Raw genomic sequence first — 21,732 nt, forward strand, 5'->3', positions numbered from 1 at the left:
TTCTTTCTTCCTCCAACTTGTGAATTTTTTATTTCCCTCAACTATGCAAGTTATTGAAATTCTAACTAAAGACTTCCGTCACTGTTGAATTTTACAGACATGCTCGCGTTTTGATTTTAGGAGAAGGATGTGTCGAGAAGGCGCTAAAACTAAATGGATGTACGTGCGAGCTAGGAATGGCCTTTGAAGTTAGATCTGTTGACTGTTGTGCCGGTAAAAATAAAACGAAGACAATGCACCGATGCTACTGGCTAAGTGGCTATATGCTCCCAGAAAGCCGCACCACCCGACGTGCTTAAATTTGCTCTTGCTATTCTTGGTAGAAGATTATATTGCTCTTATGAAGGAGAAGGAGAAGGCTAAGGTTCTCTCTTAGGAGAAGACGAACCTCTTTGGTGTTTCTAACGGTGATACAATGCAACCTTTGTTTTCTCTGTTTTATTACTTCCATTTTTCTTTGAGATCACATGCATACTCTTGAAAATATCCCAGGAAATATTTATCGTGTTTATCAAGGCAGACAAAATGTAGACATCTTTTATAAACTAAATGATATCACGACTTTTAAATCTATAAATAATTTTGTCTTCAACGAGGAGTTACTGGAGTCATGGTACCATCATCGACGGAGCAGAGAGCGGACGTATTGATAGATAGATCCACTAGTCGTGCTTGTTCAAGTCTACTCCGGAAGAAAAAACCTGGTCGTTGAGGAACAGGGAGAGCATTTGAGCTAGTAGTGAGCATCTGGACAACAGCTGACATGGTTGGACGATCTTCAGCTTCTTCTTGAACACATAGTAAAGCGATATGGATGCATCTTGAAACTTCGCTGATTCGATACTTATCATGAAACGATGGATCCACGAGTTCCAATGATGACCCATTGCTCCATAGTCTCCAAGTCTAGTGAAAATTTTAGTACTTAATTAATTAAAACTTTGGTCGCTCTTGACAAAAGCAAAATATAGAAATAATAAATAATAATTGGTTATTTTAAGGCTATATATGTACTCACATATGTAACCAAATTGCCAGGACCAGTATCCATTTGATAGAGATTGCTGTTCTTTTTCCCACTTATAATTTCAAGAACTAAGACCCCAAAGCTATACACATCTGATTTCATGGAGAACTGGCCATACATTGCATACTCGGGAGACATATAGCCACTATGACAAAACTCAAAGCTTTAAAATAGAAGCAACCATGTTACATGTCTTAAGCTAATATATGAAAAAACTTACTATGTTCCAACAACTCTCCTCGTATTGGCTTCCGTTTGGTCCATTCCAAAAATTCTCGCCATTCCAAAGTCGGCAATCTTTGGGTTCATATTAGCGTCTAGGAGGATATTACTTGCTTTGAGGTCACGATGTATGATTGTCAGTCGTGAATCTTGATGAAGATAAAGAATCCCTCTAGCAATTCCTCCAATGATTTTGTATCGTCTAGTCCAGTCCAGCTGGTTTTGCATTGTAGGGTCTGCGCACGCATATTTACAATGTTACAAAAGAAGTGGCATGCAATTTTGAAAAAAATATATCTTTAACTTCACTGACCAAAAATGAAGTAGTCAAGGCTTTTGTTGGGCACAAACTCATAGACAAGTATCCTTTCATCTCTTTCCAAACAAAACCCTAGTAGTCTTACCAAATTTCTATGTTGAAGCTTTGCCACAACAACAACTTCGTTTGCGAACTCTCTTTCACCTTGTCCTGATGTCTTGGATAACCTCTTGACTGCAACATGTACTCGACTAGGAAATATACCCTACAATAATAATTAGTTTTCCGAAAGTCTAAGTTTGCAAATTGGATGTATAAGATCATGAAAAAGATGTACATAATCCCATGCATCTCAATAATCAAAGTATTATATTGTGACAAATATTATGTTTGGAAACTTGTTTTTTCTTCACACATTTTTTTTAAAAATCTGTTAAGCGTTGAATATATGTATATATTTTGAAAGCAACTCATTGTTTTATTCGCTTGTGGCCTTAATTAGGACTAGATCGGACAATGGTAATACCTTGTAAACTTCACCGAATCCACCTTGGCCAAGTTTGTTAGTCTCACAAAACTTATTTGTTGCTGCCTCAATTTCCTTAAAATCAAACTGAAGTGAGCCCGCAATGGTTATAGTAGCCCTTTCTGTAAAAAACCATTCTGACAACTCAATTAGGATAGAGTAACACATAGAACATTCAACGTGAAAATGGAAAGAAAAAGGAGATAGTTTATTTATCATTGGTGTTACCTTGAGTCGATGGTTCCCTCTCATAAGTCGTCCTTGTTTTCTTAGCCCGGAAATTAAAAACAGCTACGGACAGAATAAAAAGAGCAATGATTGGAACAACAACAACGATGACTATGACATAGGTGTTTCTACTTTTTCCTGCAATATTCACAGAAATAGAAAAAGGAACACCATTGTTTTAGCAACTCTTGAACGTGTCAGAAACAAGTTTGCACTTAAATTAAATATGTACACAAAAGAGAATAAATTAATTGTTACCACGACATGAAATCGATGCTGGTGGTGTTGTATTGGCGGCTTCATTGTAGAACGAGTAAAGCTCGTACCTTGAATTACAACTAGGGTAAAGAAATCTTCCTCCAGTTCTGTAAAGAAACATTCCATTGATGGACTTTTGTAGGCAATGTAAACAGTCTTGTGTTGTAAGATCAGGAGTGCACTGAACGAGCAAGTACAAAGTCTTGGATGCGATGGCCTTTCGTTTCGTACAAAACTTCCTAGAACTGTTCGCTGCGTCAATGGCAGCTTCTTTCAACGTGATCCACACCGAATCCCTGAACTGATGTACTTGATCATTTTGATTAGTTGATGAAATATTAGCGCCGTTCAACGTCATGCTAAAATTTCCATTGTATGTAACGGTCGAGAGAATATTCTGGTGAGAGTATCTGAGCATACACTCATCGTAGTAGAGCACGGCTTCTCTTTTATACGGGCACCTTTGTAATGTCTCGTTGACAGAAAAGGCTACGCAGTTACGGCAAACTTCTTGCGAAACGTCTCCGCGACAAAGGAATAATCCCGTGACCTGGTCGGAGGCTTGTCCCACCGTGGCAGTTTGGAATCCCGTAGTGTATAAAGCATTCCGGGAAGAGAGAGAGGACAAAAGGGTTTTGAGATTGGTGAAGTAAGTCATGTTTCTCGAATAAGTTATACTAGTGTTTGGACAAAAATGGTTTAAGTATTTAGGAATTTGAGCTGGTGCTGAAGTAGGAGATAAGGAATAGGCAAATGTAAGACGAATGAGAAAAGGAAAGAGGCAGAAGAAAGAGGCGCAAGAAGACATGTGCTTGAGTTTCTTCAGTTTGTATTTCTGAGATCATGAAGCTCCCATGCATGCAATAAATAAATTTATTTTCTTGACTAGTGTATTAACGTGAAGTAGGGGATGGTTTGTGACTTTCTTTTTTTTTTTTTTTTCTTTGAAATTTTTTATAAATATACGCCATGTACTTTTCAATCTATATAATAATAACAATCTGAAAAAATACCAACATTTGCGATTTTTTGTCATACTTTTTCGTAAAAAATATATTTTTTTGACAGAAAAATTCAACGGTTGCATCTCTTTAAAAAGTTGTGTCTGTTAAATGTAGAGTTATGTCTCTTACAAACAGTTGTGTCTATTCAAATGTTCGCATCTTTATAAATTTATATATATAAGTGACTTCTCATCATTGTATTCAAATTTTCTTTATTTTATATTTTTGATAGTAAATTTTTACAGTTGCGTCTCTCTAAAAAATTGCGTCTGTTGAATATAGAGTTGTGTCTTTTACAAACAGGTGTGTCTGTTCACATCTTTAAAAATTTATATATTCGTCGTACCTTTTTCGTAAAAATATATTTTTTGACAGAAAAATTTAACGGTTGCATCTCTTTGAAAAGTTGCGTCTGTTAAATGTAGAGTTGTGTCTCTTACAAACAGTTGTATCTATTCAAATGTTCACATCTATATAAATTTATATATAAGTGACTTCTCATCATTGTATTCAAATTTTATTTATTTTATATTTTTGACAGTAAATTTCTCTCTAAAATGTTGCGTCTTTTGAATATAGAGTTGTGTCTGTTCACATCTTTAGAAATCTATATATAAATAATTTATCATCATTGTATTCAAATTTTCTTTATATTTGTATTAGTTAAAAGAGAATTTGTTGGAAATGTTGTCTCATCACTGTGAGAAATTTATTCCAGTTTGATATATTTTGTTAATCGTTGTAATATTTAATTATATTCAGTAGGTATACAACTATCTATTCATCGAGGGTTATCATTCTATTGGTATGAATCCAAACCGAAATTTTTATTTTTAGCTGTTAAAAAATGTGGTTCAAGTTGGTTTTTCAGAAAATGAGAGCATATTGGCTCGTATATGTTTGTTTGTTTTTTTGTCACAAGTATATATTTGTCTACTCCATGCTTTTTGACTAGAAAACTAATTGTATTATAGAAAACAAAATGGATTTCTATATTTCTATTTTTTTAAAAATATCTGATTTTGAAATATCAAGGTAAAAATGAAAATAAAATATCACAGTTTGTTCTATTATATTTTCTACTGTTGGGAATATTCAGTTTATTGGGAAATGGAAAACTGGTGATCAACAGAAAGATTGACGGTTGAGATGATTGTCCAATAAACTATCTTGACGACAACGACTTATCTACAACTTCATACAGGGTAAGGGAGTTTGTATATTTAGTTCTAGTCATAATACACTCAAATTGAAAAAGTTTTGACTACCAAAAAGAAAGAGGAGCGTGTAGAAGCAATGAACCCGACCGTCCTTGATCGACCATCTTCCTTAGATGCGCACATTGTGATGTTACATCATACACCTAAATATTATTGTTATAGGTTATAACTATTATTGTTCCCCTCTAATATTTATTATATTATTTATTTATGTGTGACTCGAGATAACTAACCAGCATCTTACGCGGAAAAAAGTAGTAAGTACATTCAAAATTGGATAACCATATATATATATATATATAATCTATTATAATTACCAAAATGTTTAATGACTTTAGGTTGTTTTACATAAAAATATGTTTCATCTATGAAACGATAGTTGTTTGTATTATATATTCATTTACAATACTGCCTTTATAAAATAGATGTATTCTTTTTATATGAATATATAACTGAGTTTTGAATCAAATAAATAAAATATGTTATAATTTTCTGTTTAGTTATATTCAAATTTGAGAGGATTGGTAATTTTCTTACTGAATGAGTGAATAGTAATATTTTTATTCATTTTGTATGAAGTAAAAATTGCTTTTGGAAATAGAAATATGTTTTGAGTTATGCTAAAAAGATTTAAATAATTAATTGAAATTAATTTAAACAAATCATTATGTCATTTTAAGAATGGTTCTCAATTAATATTTTTAATATTTTAATTTATTATATGATTATTTAAGAAATTTATATTGTCTTATACAATGTATTCATAATTTTATCATTTAAAACAAAACAAAAATAAAATAAAAAATATAATCATTTACATATCATATTTGAAAACAAGAGAACAAGTTGTAACGGTTCATAAAATATACAAAAATATGACTGTAAGTTTGAGAAGATAAGACACGACTGTATATTGTATTTCTTCATTTTTCCGAAATTAAAAAATATTTTACGAAAAATTATGACGAAAAGACACAGATAAAAGGATACATTGAAAAGATGCGAACGAAAGGTTATGACGAATAAAAACGAACAAAATAACACAACTGCAATGTAATCTCATGGCAGTTAATCGTAAAAATTTGTTTAATTTGATGTGTATAGCATGTTAATTATATATTTAATCATATGTAGGTAAGATTATTTTTAAAGAATATTTTTTAATAAAGATATAAAGAATGTTTTAAAAATTTGTATGTTTTTGAAATTTTTATTAAATAGTTTAGAAATCTCAATAGTTTAATAAATAAATTTAATTAAAGAAATTTTGTAATGAATATTTTACTAAAATGAGTTCCTCCGCGATGTCGCGGGGGCTCCATACCTAGTTTATTTAAAAACGAAAGTTTTTATCTTTTTTAATAAAAAAAATATAAAGACAAGAAGAGTACGTCATAGAATCTCTTGATGATGATGCAACGTTTGAAACAAACAAAAGGAAAAGGTTAGCGATGAGAAATTGTCAAACAAACAAAAGGAAAAGGTTAGCGATGAGAAATTGTCAAACAAATTCATACCAAGTTGTAACAGTACGTAATACAACGAAACTTCTTCAAAGATTGAATAAACCAGAGTAACACTCTTTAAGAGACCATGACCATGAGAAAGACAAAAAAATACGAAGACTCTTTTGCAGACGGCTGAGTCGGTTTAGTAAGTTCCAGAAGGTTATGTCGTATATTCTCAATATATATACTTGGGATAAGTTCGTTTGTGGTTGTGATAAACACAAGGTCTGGTTTTGGTGTTATCCTTATATGGTACGATATCATGGTGATTGAATGAAGTTAACAAGTTTTCTTAAAAGTATTCTCTTTCGAGATAACGTATATGCTAATCCAAAACCCTTAAAGATGCCCAAGCCCAACACATCAATGTCGGCCGACAATTGAGACAAATCCAACAATCTAAATCCTAGAGCGCCATATTAGAACCTAGAGCGTCTATCTTAAATACATCATATGACTTGCAAGCTCTTAATGATGCATTCATTCATTATCTTAAATACATCTAGCAATGATGCATTCTTCAGAGTGTGATGCCCAACATGGTGAGTTGAAGTGCATACCTGAAAATCATAACCAACAAGCATCGGTGAGATGAGTCTATAGAGTGATTATTCTTTTTAAAACATCATATTCAAATACTCACAAATCTTATTACAGGTACAATCATAGCGTGTCTCGCGGGTTAAGTATTATTATGTGTAAAGCTTTCTAATAACTATTGAAAGCAAACAGAAGCAGGGTTTTTATCTCCAGTTCCTTACGAAGCAAATCAAAGGAGTCGTTGAGATGTTGAGGTAAAGTTATTCTTAAAACCATGATAATATAAAATCAAACATCAACTGAATTTTTCTAATGTATTTCCTGTTTATTGGACTATTTCAATGTATCTAACTATTTCATTGCTGAATATGTCTTAATCTACATTTCATTTAGCATAAAAGTTACAACAATTTATTACTAACCTTTATAACAAAACGAAAACAGATTTTACATGGATATCAAAGAAAAAAACGCACTCAAAGAGGGCAACACAACCTTCAAAGAAGGCAAAGAACAAGCATCACATTTGAAACTCCTATTCCTTTTCCGAATGCTTCAACATGGGGTGAAGATTTAAGGACTTACAAAGATTTGTCTACAAGACATACAAGTAAGCATGTTTAGAAGTCTATTCGAATGCTTCTTTAAAAAGTATATCTAAAATCTTATCTCATTTTTCCATTCTTTAATTGTTTGTATTTTCTTAATTATGTTAGAAAGTTATCAATCAATAAACTTTTTTTCGTTAGTCTTCATAAAGTTCAAGAGTTATTACTTAAACAATTTAAGTTCAATATGAGAAAAGTCATTGTATTAAAATATGGCTTTGTTGATAACTAACCTTATTATTCTTGGTCCAAACAGCAGTTGATCAATATATAAGACATACCATCTGCTTCATATCAATCCGCCAACACTTAGACATATAGCCAAACAGAGCACCTTCCCTGCCATATTTTATAAAAAAAACATATACGAATGATTTAATAAAAGATAAGTCTAATTAAACGCATCAAAAAAAGGGAACCGATGTTAACGAGCCAAGAAATCGCAAACTACATTAAATATAATATATTTTCGAACCTACTAAGATATCTAAACAACAAAATGCCAACGAATTACGATATTTGAAATCTTAATGTAATATTAATCATTTGATCTATTTACAATACTTAAAAGCCTATAATCCCGTAAAATGTTCCATATAACATAACAAATCTTAACAATAACCATATCTAAAAGTCTAAAACCACATATTTTAACACCGATATTAAAATTTACCTTTTTAAAATAAATCAAACTATCTTCACTAATATCGTCATAATTTAATTCGCAAAATTACTTTCTAAAATTTAGTTTCATATACATACAAAATCATATCTTCAAAATAAACTACCCGAAATTACCTCCATCATATCATCGCACATCTTCCTCATTTCCAAAAAAAAAAAAAACATATTCGAATGATAGGAAAATAATAAATGAAAAGATCTCTAATTAATTGTTCAGATATCCGGCGAAATTACTACTATAAATATAAACACATGTATCAAAAGTCAAAACTAACCTAACAAACAAAAAGCAGAAAACTATTACTCACCATATATCAAAAATGGCTGCCAATGCTTAGTTTACATAGCTCGACGACATGAAGCCCTTCGATAAGATTTTCCAAAGATTCTAACAGAAACCACTAGGAAAGAGTTTGTTGTTGGTGAGATTTGTTTTTATATATGATTAAGTATATTCGTCGTTTGAAATTTTTTAAGAGTGGTCATAAGACTAATTTTATGGATTACTATATCTATATTATAACTCAAATAGAAGATAATATTTAAAGCTCGATTCATGAGATAGATATGAAATGTTATTAACTTACCAGTATATAGCCAGAATATTCCCAAATTCCGGCAAGGAAGAGGATTTGTACAGGTAACTGGGTTGAAAGATAAAATAGAGAGGAATGAATGGAGAAGAAACTCGCTGAAGGAAAAATTAGAAAGACGAACAGAGAGGAAGTTCATTTCATGGAAAATACGAGTAATAGGGATATCCGAAGTTACGCACCTCTTCTACATGTCTCAATACCCAATTGAAATCAATCAAAGAGAAATCAAACAAGAGAAAGTGATGATTTCAAAGAGAATTTGGAAACCGTTGAAGAATTTATGTTGAGGGAGAAAGCAAACTTACCATTAAGCTATGCTGGGGTTGTTTGTAAAAAGAACCAGTCCAAGGGAGAGAAGACCAAGGAAAAATGGTAGAGATGAATAAGAAAGAGTGTCAAGTTGGAAACTCCAGTAAACACATACCTCACAAAAAAAATTCAAAGTGATAAAGTTCAAAGTCTACTCAAAATCAAATCAGGCATGAGAAGAAAACAGAGAAAGGCAAGAAATTACATGTGTGAAATCCATTAAATTGGATGAGAACTACCAAAAACCAGCTCATGTTGTTGTTGAAAAGAAGGCTAGAGAGAAGATCAATCCCTAAAGGACAAGAGTATGTATATATGATGGAGAAAGAGGTTAAGAAGCTACAAGCATGCCAACAAACGAAACTTCCCCCTGAAGAAGCAATCGACAAGCTGGGTTATTATTCAAACGGTCACATGCAGAGGAAGAAGCATCATGTACCTTGGAAGACAAATGAGAAGAAAAATCTGAAATGAGAATCGAATATGAAAATTCGATGACTTGGCCGGAACTCAAAAATCATACTATTAAAGAACTTACCAGTGAGCTTTGCACATGCTGTAAGAGGAACATGTCCATGGCTCAAGAGAACCAAGGGATCAGATCAAGGAACAAAGGGGATCAAATCCCTAACTGGAATTTGGGAATTTGTGGATTGATGATGGATCTTAATCGGGGTTTTCAGATTGGAAAATAGGGATTGTCTGAGCGATTATCGACTGAATCTGATCTATTTTGTCGACTCAACTTTTGCGGAGACAACCTTTTTTTTTTTTTTTTTTTTTTTTTTTTTTTTTTTTTTTTTTTACGTTTTTCATTTGTTTTTGTCTTTTCTTTTTCTGCAACGTAAATTATTTTGGGGAAGAAAAAAGAATGTCAATGGGCCTGGACAACGTAAAACCCATCATCTATAAATGATTATATTCGATTTTTGTGGCCCACTAATATTTTAGACCGACCATAGTCACATTCAATGATAATATTTTAATTTCAACAAAACTTGCAAAATATAAAACTGAAAAAAAAAAACAAAAAATCCAACACGTATGTACGGGTCACTCACTAGTATATATTAAAATCAAAGTAGCATATTTATCAATTTCTAAAAATTTTAATCTAGTAAAATATTTATGTGTTGGCCAAAACTAGAATGAAAAGAATATCATCATCATCATTTTAATAAATATAATCAAGGAAATAAAATCTTATATTGACATAAAAAAAAAATTCCAAAGAGAAAATTTGATGTTTTATTACGGTTTTTGATTTGTTGTTCAATCACTATTTCTTTTGCTTTTGAGAATCTCTTTACTGAAAATAGTCTATGTAGTAAGAAAACTACACCAATCAACTATAATTGAGGATTCAAAAAAGTTTTTTAATAGAAAGAGTGATTTGTAAATGATCGTTAAAATCAGTATAATTAGATAGGCATGGGAATTCGGGTATTTCGATTAGAGTTCGGATAGGAACTGGTCGAATCTTGGTCTTTTGGGTAGATGAACTTAGGACCGAGTAGTTTCGGTTTGGTTCCGAGTCAGTTTAGATATCTGAATGGTGAACCGATCAAGAATTTTTAGCATGCTATATTTTATTTTAGGTTCTATATGTATTTTTGCAATTGAAAAAATAAGAAACATTTGTGATCATGTAATGGCGGGTAAATAGGATCAATCGGGCAATGCATACTTGTGTCCGAAGCATGATGTCATCATTTGTTGTTCCCTTGTCTTGTTCGATCCAAAAACACGTTTTGACAGAAGTGCTAATCAAGCAATCAATTTCAAGATTTTAGTTCCCTTTACCCACTCCTCACCCTGGCTTTCATCTCTTTCTCCGGGAACAGGAATCGTCGGAAGAAAAGAAACCGGCCGATGGAGAATGCCGTGGAGAGAGAGGCGTGGAAGGCACATGTGGCGATGATCGTTGTGCAATTGTTTAACGGAGGGTATCACGTCATTACCAAAGTGGCTCTCAACGTCGGCGTGAATCAACTCGTCTTCTGCGTCTTTCGTGATCTCATTGCTCTCTCAATTCTTGCTCCTCTTGCTTATTTTCGTGACAAAAGGACTAGACCTCCTTTGAATCGACAGTTTCTTATAGCTTTCTTCTTCCTCGGCTTAACTGGGTAAGTCAGATTCTAAATCTCTTTTAATCTTCCCATGACTGCAAACATCATCAAACATGTTGTGTTTTTGTGTGATTTAGGATATTTGGTAATCAGCTTTTGTTCCTAATTGGTCTCAATTACACCAATCCAACTTATGCTGCAGCCATTCAGCCGTCGATCCCTGTTTTTACTTTCATCTTGGCTCTCATTATGGGGTAAAGACTCTATCCAGTCTCTGTCTTTACTTCTCTGATTCTTGCAAAACTAGAGAATCAATCAATGTCTTCTCGTTTCCAAATTTTGTGCGTTGCTGCAGAACAGAGAGGCTGAATTTATTCAAACTAGAAGGTCAAGCTAAGGTAGGAGGTACAGTGATTTGTGTTGCTGGGGCGGTTCTGATGGTTTTGTTCCGTGGACCAGCTTTGTTTGGGGAAACAGAAGCTGACGTCTTGAGTCATGGTGAAACTAGACACCCTGAAACAACATCTGGACACTTCATGTCTGGATTTTTCAATGGACTTGGGAGATGGAATTTGGGAGTTTTGTGTTTGATCGGGAATTGCACTTGCATGGCTGCATTTCTTGCTATTCAGGCATGTCATTTGGCTTCCAAATGATCTAAACACTTCAGTTTCAGTTATCTTCTTGTCTTTGGACTGACCTTGCATTGTAAACTTATGATCAGGCTCCGGTTTTGAAGAAGTATCCGGCGAATCTTTCAGTCACAGCATACTCGTATTTCTTTGGCACCATGTTTATGGTGACATCTGCTTTTTTCATGACTAATGAGTCGACGAACTGGAGTCTGACAAGATCAGAGTTCTTTGCAGTTGTCTACGCAGTAAGTTCCTCACACCGTATGTTTGTTGTATAGTCTTTCAGTCATTAGATTTCTCCAAATCAGTAACTCTGCAACTTCCTTTGTGCAGGGAGTAATCGCGTCTGCACTCAACTATGGTCTCTTGACGTGGTCAAATAAGATCTTGGGTCCTTCTTTGGTTGCTCTCTATAATCCTCTTCAACCTGCAGCCTCAGCTTTCTTGTCCAGAATCTTCCTTGGAAGCCCAATCTACTTGGGGAGGTTTAAAAATTTCTCTTTTTTCTCTTTTCGTTATTTTCAGCAATCAATGGGATGTGTCTGAAGTTGCCTATAACTAACTCTGGTTTTTTCTCCTTCTTTCTTATAGCATTTTAGGCGGATGTGCAATCATCGCAGGTCTTTACGGTGTCACCTGGGCATCTTACAAAGAAAAGAAAGCAGCAGCAGCAACGGGAATCATCCCCATCACCTCAAAGGAAGCTGAACCCTTGATCTACAGGGACCATAAGAACAAACCAGTAGGACATCTATTCACAAAGCCTCCCATCTCTTCACCAAAATCCGCTGATTGAAGTTACTTGGGTACTCCAATGTTTACTTGACCTGTTGTCGACAAGAGAGTGACTATCAATTTTTTCAACAGTATATATATGCATATACACATCAATATTTAACAGTCTCAATATCAGGCTCATCTAATTCAAGAACGTGTCCTTGGCTTTGATGCACCCGCTTACATGTGATAGAAAAGCTTTAATGTCCTCAATGATGTGCAGATAACTCGAAACCATAATCTCCAGCAGTTAAAAGTTCTCTGACCCTCCATAGCTGTGAACACCTCTGCATATCACCGAACTATACTTCATGTACATATCAACCTGTCCACTTTGTATCAAACCATTTGATTCAAACCCGAGCTTTATGGCATTCACTAGCACTCGCTGCCAAAAAGTAGCCCCATTACCAACATAAGTGTACGAAAGATACAAAATCTTTTCCAACAAACCCCAAATTGTGGCATAGGCAGTGAACTTGCTTTATAGCAACAAAGAGAGAAATGGCGTTTTGGTAATTTTCCATTGCAATATGGCTGATGATAATAAAAGTCAATAATAAAAATCTCTGCTAGGCATTTATTCGAAATGTGGCGGGTGACTTTCAGGCCCCCATATGATATCAAAAAGACAGTTGAGGGAAACAGCGAGGTCAGTCTTATACCAGACTTCATAATGTGTACTGTAGCTCATCTTCTCATAAGCCCAAACAGTGATCACATGACGTTGATTCCTGTTCCAGCGAAGAGTATAGATCTTCGGTTCCAGGTGGGGTTTTGGGGAATGGGATCTGCTTGAAGCTTTGCGGTTTCAAAGTTCTGTTTGGGACCCCCTGGAAAGGAGTTGACCATGTAGCCAGTTCCGGAGTTTTAATCTGAATTCCTCTGCAGATTTCAATTTAAGGCCTTATCAAACCAAACACAACCACAAGAGCTTATACATAGATGATGGCTTCAGAAAATTGACCAATAATTTAGGGAACAATCTGAGATAAAAAAAAAAAATACAAAGCCATCAACAAAATTCAAAGAATTTTTAAGTGCTTTTCAATCATTTTATGGTTCTTTTTCATTTTTGGGAGGCATAACTCAAGAAATAGTGGAGAAAAACAGCCTACAGACAAAAACTCTCAGTAGTTCTAAGATTACATAATGTATAGTTAAGATCTTCGCTGAGCTTTTTACTATGAACTCAGCAACAAAATGTTGTTTCATCTCTTCATACCTCTGCATCACTGGATTCCCAATCTTCGTCTTCTCTCCAAGACAGAATTGGATTGAGTGAAGATGACTTGTATGATAAAGATTGCAAGAAGTTGAAATAAGCATACTTGATGTCGAACTGCATGTCATACCCTGCAATCAGATGCATACGCAGCTTAATCGAGGCAAGGAAAGCCAAAACATACTGAAGACAAACAGAGGATGGAAACAAAACTAAAACTCTTACAATAGTTCACTGCAATGGTATAGCCACCATCTCCTGGGGTTTGACTAACATGGTGAAACCACATGCTTGGCCTGCAATAATTCAGATCAGTTATGAGTCGAATTCATGACAGAAAAGTCCAATTGTGTAAGCCTATCACCCATTTCTACTCTATGTTTCTTATAAAGCTAAAAGTAAGACTGACCTAGGTTGAGGAAAAGAATCTTACAGGTAAAGAATCTCGCCAGCCTTGACAGTACAATGAAACGGCTTCGGGCCATTGAAGAACAACGGATACTTTAATCTCTCACTTGCTTCATTCTCCGATGAAGGGTATGGATCCACACTACACCAAGGCACATGCCTCATCGGCTCCCCAACCTCAAGCTTGAACGCTTCAGTATCCTACAAAGATTCAAACTTTATCTCAATCAACAACATTCAACAGAAACCAAACTCATTAAAACATAAGTCTGAGAATCTCACAGACTCGATTGTAAGAGTAATTGGCTGCTGGATACTGTTCGATATAAAGGCGATGTACATCAGTCGGAGGAAGGAGAAGGAAATGTTTCTCCCCTGAAACAACTGCGTATAGATTCTCGTAATGATCTTTGTGGAAAGAAGTCACAGAGTGTTCAGTGCCAATCCAAAGGTTCACAGCTTCCGGCGAACAACCAAACGCCTCCGTAGCCCACGAGATATCTCCGTCACAGTCTAAACCAACAGTCGAATACTCCGTTCTGAAACAATCGTTCTGCTGTTGTAAATACCCAACCTTTTTCCCCTTACACGACGATTGAACAGCCTGAAGAGCCTCCGGAAACAAAACTTTCTCCACATGAGCCGAAGCGAAACAGAGATCATCTCTATCTCCGACAGGAGTGACGGCGTCAGCGCAGCCGTTAGGAGTGAGATGTAATGAAACAAGATCATTCGACAAAGCTCTGGAGAGGTAAGCCGGATCCGACCAGAGTTTTAAAGCCGGCCAATGAGCAATAGCGTTGGAGATTACACAAGGCTTGCTCTGAGACACGTAGTCTCTTAGAAACTTCACCGGAGACGGTGGCGAATCAAGACGTTCGATTTTAGTTCCTAAGCTTAATTCTCTCACTTCTCTCCATAAATTATCTATCTCTTTAGCCATTTGACGATCTTTTCAAACCCCTAAACCAAGAACCCTAATTTATATATTTAAAAAAAAAAACGAAAAAAACTATTTTTTTTGGTTATAAAAATTGGATTTTTAAATTAAAGTTGAAGACTTTGAGAAGGAAGAAGAAGGAGGAGATGAGTTGTTCTTATCTAATTTCTGGCGACGCTTCAGTCGTCGCTTCACGGCGGTGGCGTGAAGGTTCTTCCCGGCAGAATCTATATCTCCCACGGCAAGTACTCCGGCGACAACCGGTTCCTTCGTTTTCTCGATGCGTTCGGTTAGTCGCTACTGTGAATGATAACTTTAGTAAACAATCGCTCGGGAGGAGTTGTTGCTTTGCTTCGATGTTTAGTGGAGACATCGGTGGAAGTAACGGGAACAATGATAATGGAAATGGCGGCGATGGTGGTGGTGACGGAGACGGCGGTTGGTGGTTTAACGGCGGTGGCGATAACTCTGATGATTCTTCTTGTTTCAATTTGAGGTTTCTCTGCTTTCTTGTATTGGTATTGTCTTGGTTATCAGCTGCTTCCGCCATAGCTAAAGCTGAGAAATCAGATAGTGACGATAGCACTGAGAAAGAGACGGTTTGGGAAGTGAGAGGAAGTAAAAGGAAGAGACTTGTTCCTGATTTAGTCAAAGACGAGTTCGTCTCTGAAGAATCAGCTTTTGAATTATCATCTTCTCTAACACCTGAGAATCTTCTAGCTCAATGTAGAAACCTTCTCACTCAGTTCCTTCTTCCTGAAGGTTTTCCCAATAGTGTCACTTCTGATTACCTTGATTACTCTCTCTGGAGAGGTGTTCAAGGTATTGCTAGTCAAATCAGCGGTGTTCTTGCCACTCAGGTATGAGGACTGAGCTTATCAATCTCTCTCTTAGGCACCACGAGCACTTTGGTGATCATTTTTTTTTATTGGGGTTTGTTTTTGGTAGTCTTTGCTTTATGCAGTTGGGTTAGGTAAAGGAGCTATTCCTACAGCTGCAGCTATCAATTGGGTGCTTAAAGATGGAATTGGGTATCTTAGTAAGATCATGTTATCGAAATATGGACGACACTTCGATGTTCATCCCAAAGGATGGAGGCTATTTGCTGATCTTCTTGAAAATGCTGCTTATGGTATGGAGATGCTGACGCCACTCTTCCCTCAGTTCTTTGTCATGATTGGTGCTGGTGCTGGTGCTGGTCGATCTGCTGCTGCATTGATCCAGGTTTTCTGTTCGTCTCTGAATGCTTTAATTGCATAGCTCAAGTACTGCATTGTGTATAGTTAAGTACCTGTGCCTATGGCTACTGTGGTAGTAAAGTACTATATCATTTACTTTTCTGCAGGCTGCTACTAGAAGTTGTTTCAATGCTGGCTTTGCTTCTCAAAGGAACTTTGCTGAGGTTTGATATGGCCTTTTTAATGAGAGTATTCAAGTCTTTATCACTTATCTACATGTTACTGAAACTGCTAAGCTATTTGCTCTTTTCAACTACCTGTAGTGTATTCATCAACAGCTTCTCTGTTGTAGGTAATTGCCAAGGGGGAAGCTCAAGGAATGGTGAGTAAGTCAATGGGTATCTTGCTCGGAATAGTGGTTGCCAATTGCATAGGAACTTCTACAAGTCTTGCCCTTGCTTCGTTCGGAGTTGTGACAGCAATCCATATGTATACCAATCTCAAATCTTACCAATGCATTCAGCTACGGACTCTAAACCCGTATCGTGCAAGTAAATGCCTCTTTTGCAACTGCCCAATTCGTTTGATATTCATCAAATGCTTCTGAAAAGAAACCGAAAGTAACATTTCTCTGTTTACTATACAGGTTTGGTTTTTAGTGAGTATCTCATCAGCGGCCAAGCTCCTCTGATTAAGGAAGTCAATGATGAAGAACCNCGCTCTTCCCAGCTGTTCGGTTTCTAAACATAAAATCTTCAGAAAAGGTGAAAATGTCATTCTCCTTACTAAAACTTACCAAGTTAAAAATCCAAATTTTCTCGGATGGGAAAGAGAGTGCTGGATAGCCTGATTCTCATTATCTGCTTTATTTTCTAGCTGCAAGATTTTGTCCTATCATCAGAAGCAAAAGCAGCAGCCTCAGACATAGAGGACCGGCTTCAACTAGGATCAAAGCTCAGCGATGTTATCCACAACAAGGAAGAAGCAATAGCACTGTTTGATCTGTATCGCAATGAAGGCTACATCCTTACAGAACATAGAGGCAGATTCTGTGTAAGCAATAATAAGATCATTTCATCATTCTTATCTGGCCAAATCTCTAACCATTTCCTCTTCTAATTGTCAGGTGATGCTCAAGGAAAGCTCGTCGCCACAAGACATGCTCAGATCGTTGTTTCAAGTGAACTATCTTTACTGGCTAGAGAAGAACGCTGGGATAGAACCTGCAAGCACTTACTCAGACTGCAAACCGGGCGGTCGCCTTCACATTTCTTTGGATTATGTGCGACGAGAGTTTGAACACGCCAAAGAAGACAGCGAATCAGTGGGTTGGGTCACTGAAGGACTGATAGCTAGACCTCTGCCGTCTAGAATCCGTCTAGGTTATGATCATGAACCCATATCTTCTCCTTCTAGCTCATAAAGGCAGAGCAAAACCAGAGCCAATGGGATGATATATTAGATCCCATTTTATTATTCGGTATAGATTAAGACATTGTCTCTGTTAACCAGTCATTGAAATGCTATAAGCTTTTTAGAGATTCATGTCTCTCAAGTCAGAAGATACTCTGTCAGATCTAATTCGACCTCATGTGAAAACCAGATCATTCTGTTTTCACAATGTGGATTTAACTATACATATTCCAACAAAACATGTGAACATTATTTTTATGACTTGAGAGATTCTAATCTTCATTATTAAATTCATTGCGACTTACAAACATGACTCACTTGACCCTACAATTTGCTTATTAATCAGATCAAATCTAGGCTTCTACGCTGATCTTTTACAGGTTAACCACAGTTACAGAGCGACAAAAACATAACACTAAGCCAAAAGAAAAAAAAAAAATGGCGAGTTAGCCTTAAAAGATAAGAGAATTGTGAATCCTACTGAACAAAAGGGTATCGAGCAACGTAGAATTCCCTAACGCGCGAAGCCCCATCTCTAGCAAGTATGCCTTCGAGATCACCAATGATCCTAGCCAGCCAAATCTCCAAGTTTCTCTGAACTTGTTTTAAATTGTTCTTGATCAAATCAAGCGTCCTTCCTGTGTTCATCTTGGCTTGGTTTAGATGATCACCATGATTACTCCTTGTGATTTCCGTCTGCAATGAAACTAGCTTCTGCCCTGTCTCCGATGCCCGCTGCTGAAGTCTGAAACACTCTAGCAGAAACTCCGTTTGTCTTTGCGTCCTGAACTCCGGTCCTAATGTCGCGTCGCACGGATCACTACTCTGCTGTAAACAGTAAACAGTAAAACCCTTTTAGCTCTTGAGTAACTAAAACTCAAGCATGTATGTGTCATAAGCAAACTACACATAGTGTTTTAAAGAGGTAACCATTCTTCTGCATAGATCATCAATCTTCCCTGAAAGAGTCTGATACCTCTTAGCCTGTTTTCTCAACAAAGACGGAACTTTCGAAATGTCACTACGACAAACTTTCTCAAGATTTACTAATTCCTCTTCAAGTAACCTCAATTTCGCAGATACACCCGTCGCTTCACTATCTATCTTCCATGGTGATTCCCTTCTGTATAATCAAAGACAAAGGCTAAACATTACTGATCATCACATCACACAATCTCAATTCCAAAAAGATCTCTAGTCACCTACCTTGGCACAAAATGCTTCATACGGTACACAGATTCCAAAGATTCATACTGCACATCCTACAAAAAAAAACACAGAAACCAAAAACCCTAAAATCAAAAACACATCCTTCACTCTCAAACCATGAATTTCAAAATCAAGAAGCTTCAAAAAAAATAAAAATAAACCTGGAAAGGGTTAAAATTGGAACTTGGACTAATCCCATAACCATTAGGTGATGATGTTGATACAGTGAGGTGATCCACACCGTAACGTTCAATAGACTCATCTCCTTGTCCTTCATCGTCATCTTCCTCAACCCCTCTTCTAGACATAAACCCAATCATCTCATCTCTCTCACTCACCTCCCTCTCCAATTCGTTAACCCTATTCATAAACTCTTCCCTCTCTTCTTCCATTTCGTGAATCCGATTCAACAACCGTTTCTCCTCTTCTTGCCACGCGTTCCTGTGACTAGCGAAGATGTCGACGACACGCGCGTTGGCTTTCGAGTCCTCCACGCGCCGTGATTTCATCTGACGGACTTGTTCCTCCGCCGTCGCGAGCCGCCGTTTCAGCTCTTTGACTTCGGATGTTAGTTTAGGGACTAGTGAGATTGCGTCGTTTGGGAGATGAGCTAGCATTACTGAGAAGCTTAAACCTAGAAATGACTTGGCTAGCTTCTTCAATTCATGCTCTTCTTCTTCTTCTTCCTCAACGAAGCTTCTCACTCTCAATCTCTCTTCTTCAGGTTCAGGAACAGACGCCATTTTTGCGAAGCTCAGGGAACTAAAAAATACTAAGAAAAGACAAATTTTTAATTTTTTTGGCTTCTTTTTTTTTAATACTATAAAGCAAAAAAAAGGGAGCTCACTTTTGACGAATATATAATACAGTATACAATAAAAATTAAATTACATGTGATTTAAGATATAAATCACATCACGAAGTTTAAATTAGATATTGACATATAGATGAATCGTACAACACTCACTACCACAGTACCACTTAGGCCTGGACACTAATACCCGTTACCCCTACTCGATCCGTTACTCGGCTCGTACCCATCCCAAAAAAAAAGGTAAAGGATATTATAATTATATTACCCGTAAGTAAGGGACGAGTATAGGGTATTAGTTTAGTTTTCAATATCCGTCCCGTTATTTGGCCCTTTATCCGTTTTGCTACCCGACCCGTAAATATCCGTTAATATTTGGTATTATTATTATTATTTATTATTAATTTATAGAGTTAAAGTTAAAACCTAAGTTCAACTTAGCCTAAATGAATTAATATATTATTTTTATTTTCAAAATTTATAATTTTATAATTTTTGGAACTATATATTGCATAAATTTATGAATTTTTTATTTTTTGAATTTCAAAATATAAAATTATTATTGCGATTATTGACATTTTTTATCGGATACTCGTTTTTCCGGGTAATAATAAAGGGTCGGGTATTTAAAGGGTCAACTATTTTTTATCGGGAACCCATTTTTCCGGGTACCCGTTATTTAAAGGTAGAGTATGAGTAAATTTTTTTATGTTACCCGTTAGGATCGGGACGAGTAAAAGGTCTGAGAAAATTTAAGGGTACCCGTTCCGTGCCCAGCACTAGTACCACCACCTAACAAACATTATAAATTCGTCTTACCCAAAAAAAAAAAAAACTAATTATAAATTCCGCATTAAAAGATACAAATAGAATATGGTTAAGGTTGGTGCTTTTGTTAACTTGTTGTATTTGCAGAGGTTTAAAATTTTTAGATCACATTTGTTGATGAATAATATAAATTATTGTATTTTAGATTAAGAATTAGTTTAGTAAGCACATGCAGCTACCAGACATTTTTATTAATTAGTCTGACATTTGATGATAAAAATAAAATTACCAATATTTAAGAAAAAAACATCTATTTGGAACTTTTTTATATAGTTCATTACATAGCCATATCACACAATTGGGTTAGGAAAATTCAGTATTTGTTTGTTTGTTTCTAATTGTGTATATATATGGATGATGATGAGTAATTGAGTAGTCGGTTGTCTGACTTGAATGAGGCAGGACCATTGTAAGAGAAGAGATGAAGAGAGAGGCTTCTTCGTCTCTTGAATGCAACAAAGAAGATCAATCAAAATCATATCACGGACCCGACCAATCTCCACCTCCCAAATTGCACATGATTTCATCTGTCCCCTATCTCTCATTTATTTTATTTTGTTTTCGAAGTTTTGGACAATTGATTAGGTTTACTATGAATATGCTATGCTTTACAAGACCACAACTAGAAACTAGATACTAGATTGACGTACAAGTAGAACACATATTTTTATCATTTCTTTGGTTTCTTTTATATTCCTTTTGCATACGGTACACTATTTCCCCGAGCTATGCATTCGAATTTTCTTTATAATGAGCATGCAAATGCAATATCCTATTCTCGTACTTCAGAGTGAGACGTTCCACCAGGTTTCCATGGTACCGAACCACGTTGTTAAATGCTTATTTTCCCAATTAGCCTATTCTCCTACTTCACAATGTAATTACACACACTAGTTCTTTTGTAAGTCCATGTTCGCAAAATTTTATCAAAAAGAAGAACACCTGCCAACGTTGAAACCATCATCGCTTGTTTAATGTTTCTCATGTTTCTACCTCTACAAAAGCGTGAAAGTTATCATAGTAACACGCCCTCCCAAAGGGCCATTTCCAATCTGTACAATGTCAAAAGTGCCAATTTATACATATACAAACGATCGGTGTCAATTTCTACCTATACTCTATAAAATTCAAATTTCATACCCAATTTTATAAAATAGTGCCAATTTCAAAGTCAACATCAACAAATATTAGTCAAGAACTGACTCATATGACACGTGTTTGAGGAGGTGGCATCGAGCATCAAAAACAAC

At 35.8% G+C, this 21,732-nt stretch overlaps 5 protein-coding genes and 1 long non-coding RNA gene across 16 annotated transcripts; 2 read left to right on the plus strand and 4 right to left on the minus strand.

Annotated features, from left to right (window-relative positions):
- Window positions 586-3,331, minus strand: LOC104711043 (cysteine-rich receptor-like protein kinase 4). Its single transcript, XM_010427711.1, has 7 exons — window positions 2,521-3,331; window positions 2,263-2,400; window positions 2,035-2,156; window positions 1,563-1,773; window positions 1,248-1,485; window positions 1,019-1,172; window positions 586-906 (listed from the first exon to the last, which is right to left on the minus strand). The coding sequence occupies exons 1-7, from the start codon at window positions 3,326-3,328 to the stop codon at window positions 589-591; spliced, it is 1,989 nt and encodes a 662-aa protein (XP_010426013.1). The 5' UTR covers window positions 3,329-3,331; the 3' UTR covers window positions 586-588.
- LOC104711044 lies at window positions 6,516-9,770 on the minus strand. 7 transcript variants are annotated; one of them, XR_755191.1, is made up of 7 exons: window positions 9,528-9,770; window positions 9,195-9,428; window positions 8,672-8,997; window positions 8,393-8,485; window positions 7,634-7,739; window positions 7,288-7,387; window positions 6,516-6,812 (listed from the first exon to the last, which is right to left on the minus strand). It is a non-coding gene; the product is annotated as an uncharacterized LOC104711044 (long non-coding RNA). The 7 variants fall into 7 exon arrangements; XR_755187.1 differs by having other exon boundaries at window positions 8,672-9,104; XR_755189.1 differs by having other exon boundaries at window positions 8,672-8,864; window positions 8,986-9,428.
- Window positions 10,624-12,586, plus strand: LOC104711046 (WAT1-related protein At3g45870). 2 transcript variants are annotated; one of them, XM_010427715.2, is made up of 6 exons: window positions 10,624-11,115; window positions 11,196-11,312; window positions 11,414-11,690; window positions 11,783-11,938; window positions 12,027-12,178; window positions 12,285-12,586. In XM_010427715.2, the coding sequence occupies exons 1-6, from the start codon at window positions 10,862-10,864 to the stop codon at window positions 12,487-12,489; spliced, it is 1,161 nt and encodes a 386-aa protein (XP_010426017.1). In that variant the 5' UTR covers window positions 10,624-10,861; the 3' UTR covers window positions 12,490-12,586. The 2 variants fall into 2 exon arrangements, with proteins under 2 accessions (XP_010426017.1, XP_019086007.1); XM_019230462.1 differs by lacking the exon at window positions 10,624-11,115 and having other exon boundaries at window positions 11,252-11,334; window positions 11,366-11,690; window positions 12,285-12,584.
- Window positions 12,825-15,109, minus strand: LOC104711045 (jmjC domain-containing protein 7-like). Of its 3 annotated transcripts, XM_010427713.2 has the most exons (5): window positions 14,390-15,105; window positions 14,129-14,304; window positions 13,921-13,991; window positions 13,696-13,826; window positions 12,825-13,355 (listed from the first exon to the last, which is right to left on the minus strand). In XM_010427713.2, exons 1-5 carry the CDS (start codon window positions 15,044-15,046, stop codon window positions 13,341-13,343), a joined length of 1,050 nt encoding a protein of 349 aa, XP_010426015.1. In that variant the 5' UTR covers window positions 15,047-15,105; the 3' UTR covers window positions 12,825-13,340. The 3 variants fall into 3 exon arrangements, 2 of the variants coding, with proteins under 2 accessions (XP_010426015.1, XP_010426016.1); XM_010427714.2 differs by lacking the exon at window positions 12,825-13,355 and having other exon boundaries at window positions 13,385-13,826; XR_755193.2 differs by lacking the exon at window positions 12,825-13,355 and having other exon boundaries at window positions 13,807-13,826; window positions 14,105-14,304; window positions 14,390-15,109.
- On the plus strand, window positions 15,153-17,762 carry LOC104711049 (protein root UVB sensitive 1, chloroplastic-like). Its single transcript, XM_010427718.2, is given in 8 exon segments — window positions 15,153-15,903; window positions 15,992-16,267; window positions 16,389-16,445; window positions 16,574-16,772; window positions 16,868-16,938; window positions 16,941-16,985; window positions 17,098-17,274; window positions 17,348-17,762. Coding segments are annotated over 8 exon segments (1,836 nt in total). The 5' UTR covers window positions 15,153-15,189; the 3' UTR covers window positions 17,645-17,762.
- LOC104711047 lies at window positions 17,897-19,652 on the minus strand. Of its 2 annotated transcripts, none has more exons than XM_019230461.1 (4): window positions 19,005-19,652; window positions 18,841-18,896; window positions 18,565-18,757; window positions 17,897-18,459 (listed from the first exon to the last, which is right to left on the minus strand). In XM_019230461.1, the coding sequence occupies exons 1-4, from the start codon at window positions 19,584-19,586 to the stop codon at window positions 18,112-18,114; spliced, it is 1,179 nt and encodes a 392-aa protein (XP_019086006.1). In that variant the 5' UTR covers window positions 19,587-19,652; the 3' UTR covers window positions 17,897-18,111. The 2 variants fall into 2 exon arrangements, with proteins under 2 accessions (XP_019086006.1, XP_010426019.1); XM_010427717.2 differs by having other exon boundaries at window positions 17,897-18,462.

The sequence above is a fragment of the Camelina sativa genome, chromosome 9 (assembly GCF_000633955.1).
Source record: "Camelina sativa cultivar DH55 chromosome 9, Cs, whole genome shotgun sequence".
Taxonomy (NCBI): Eukaryota; Viridiplantae; Streptophyta; class Magnoliopsida; order Brassicales; family Brassicaceae; genus Camelina; species Camelina sativa.

Bases quoted from the DNA above. Each gene is read 5' to 3' on its own strand.
- LOC104711043 (XM_010427711.1), bottom strand. From the start codon at position 3,328: ATGTCTTCTTGCGCCTCTTTCTTCTGCCTCTTTCCTTTTCTCATTCGT. The intron at 2,401-2,520 runs GTAACAATTAAT...TGAATATTGCAG, and splicing joins AGCATCGATTTCATGTCGTG to GAAAAAGTAGAAACACCTAT. The intron at 1,173-1,247 runs GTAAGTTTTTTC...GTTTTGTCATAG, and splicing joins AGGAGAGTTGTTGGAACATA to TGGCTATATGTCTCCCGAGT.
- LOC104711047 (XM_010427717.2), bottom strand. From the start codon at position 19,586: ATGGCGTCTGTTCCTGAACCTGAAGAAGAGAGATTGAGAGTGAGAAGC. The intron at 18,897-19,004 runs GTTTATTTTTAT...TTTTTTTTGTAG, and splicing joins CCAATTTTAACCCTTTCCAG to GATGTGCAGTATGAATCTTT. The intron at 18,463-18,564 runs GTTACCTCTTTA...TACTGTTTACAG, and splicing joins ATGATCTATGCAGAAGAATG to CAGAGTAGTGATCCGTGCGA.
- LOC104711045 (XM_010427713.2), bottom strand. From the start codon at position 15,046: ATGGCTAAAGAGATAGATAATTTATGGAGAGAAGTGAGAGAATTAAGC. The intron at 14,305-14,389 runs GTCTGTGAGATT...GAATCTTTGTAG, and splicing joins CCAATTACTCTTACAATCGA to GATACTGAAGCGTTCAAGCT. The intron at 13,827-13,920 runs GTAAGAGTTTTA...ATCTGATTGCAG, and splicing joins TACCATTGCAGTGAACTATT to GGTATGACATGCAGTTCGAC.
- LOC104711046 (XM_010427715.2), top strand. From the start codon at position 10,862: ATGGAGAATGCCGTGGAGAGAGAGGCGTGGAAGGCACATGTGGCGATG. The intron at 11,691-11,782 runs GCATGTCATTTG...ACTTATGATCAG, and splicing joins CTGCATTTCTTGCTATTCAG to GCTCCGGTTTTGAAGAAGTA. The intron at 12,179-12,284 runs GTTTAAAAATTT...TCTTTCTTATAG, and splicing joins AGCCCAATCTACTTGGGGAG to CATTTTAGGCGGATGTGCAA.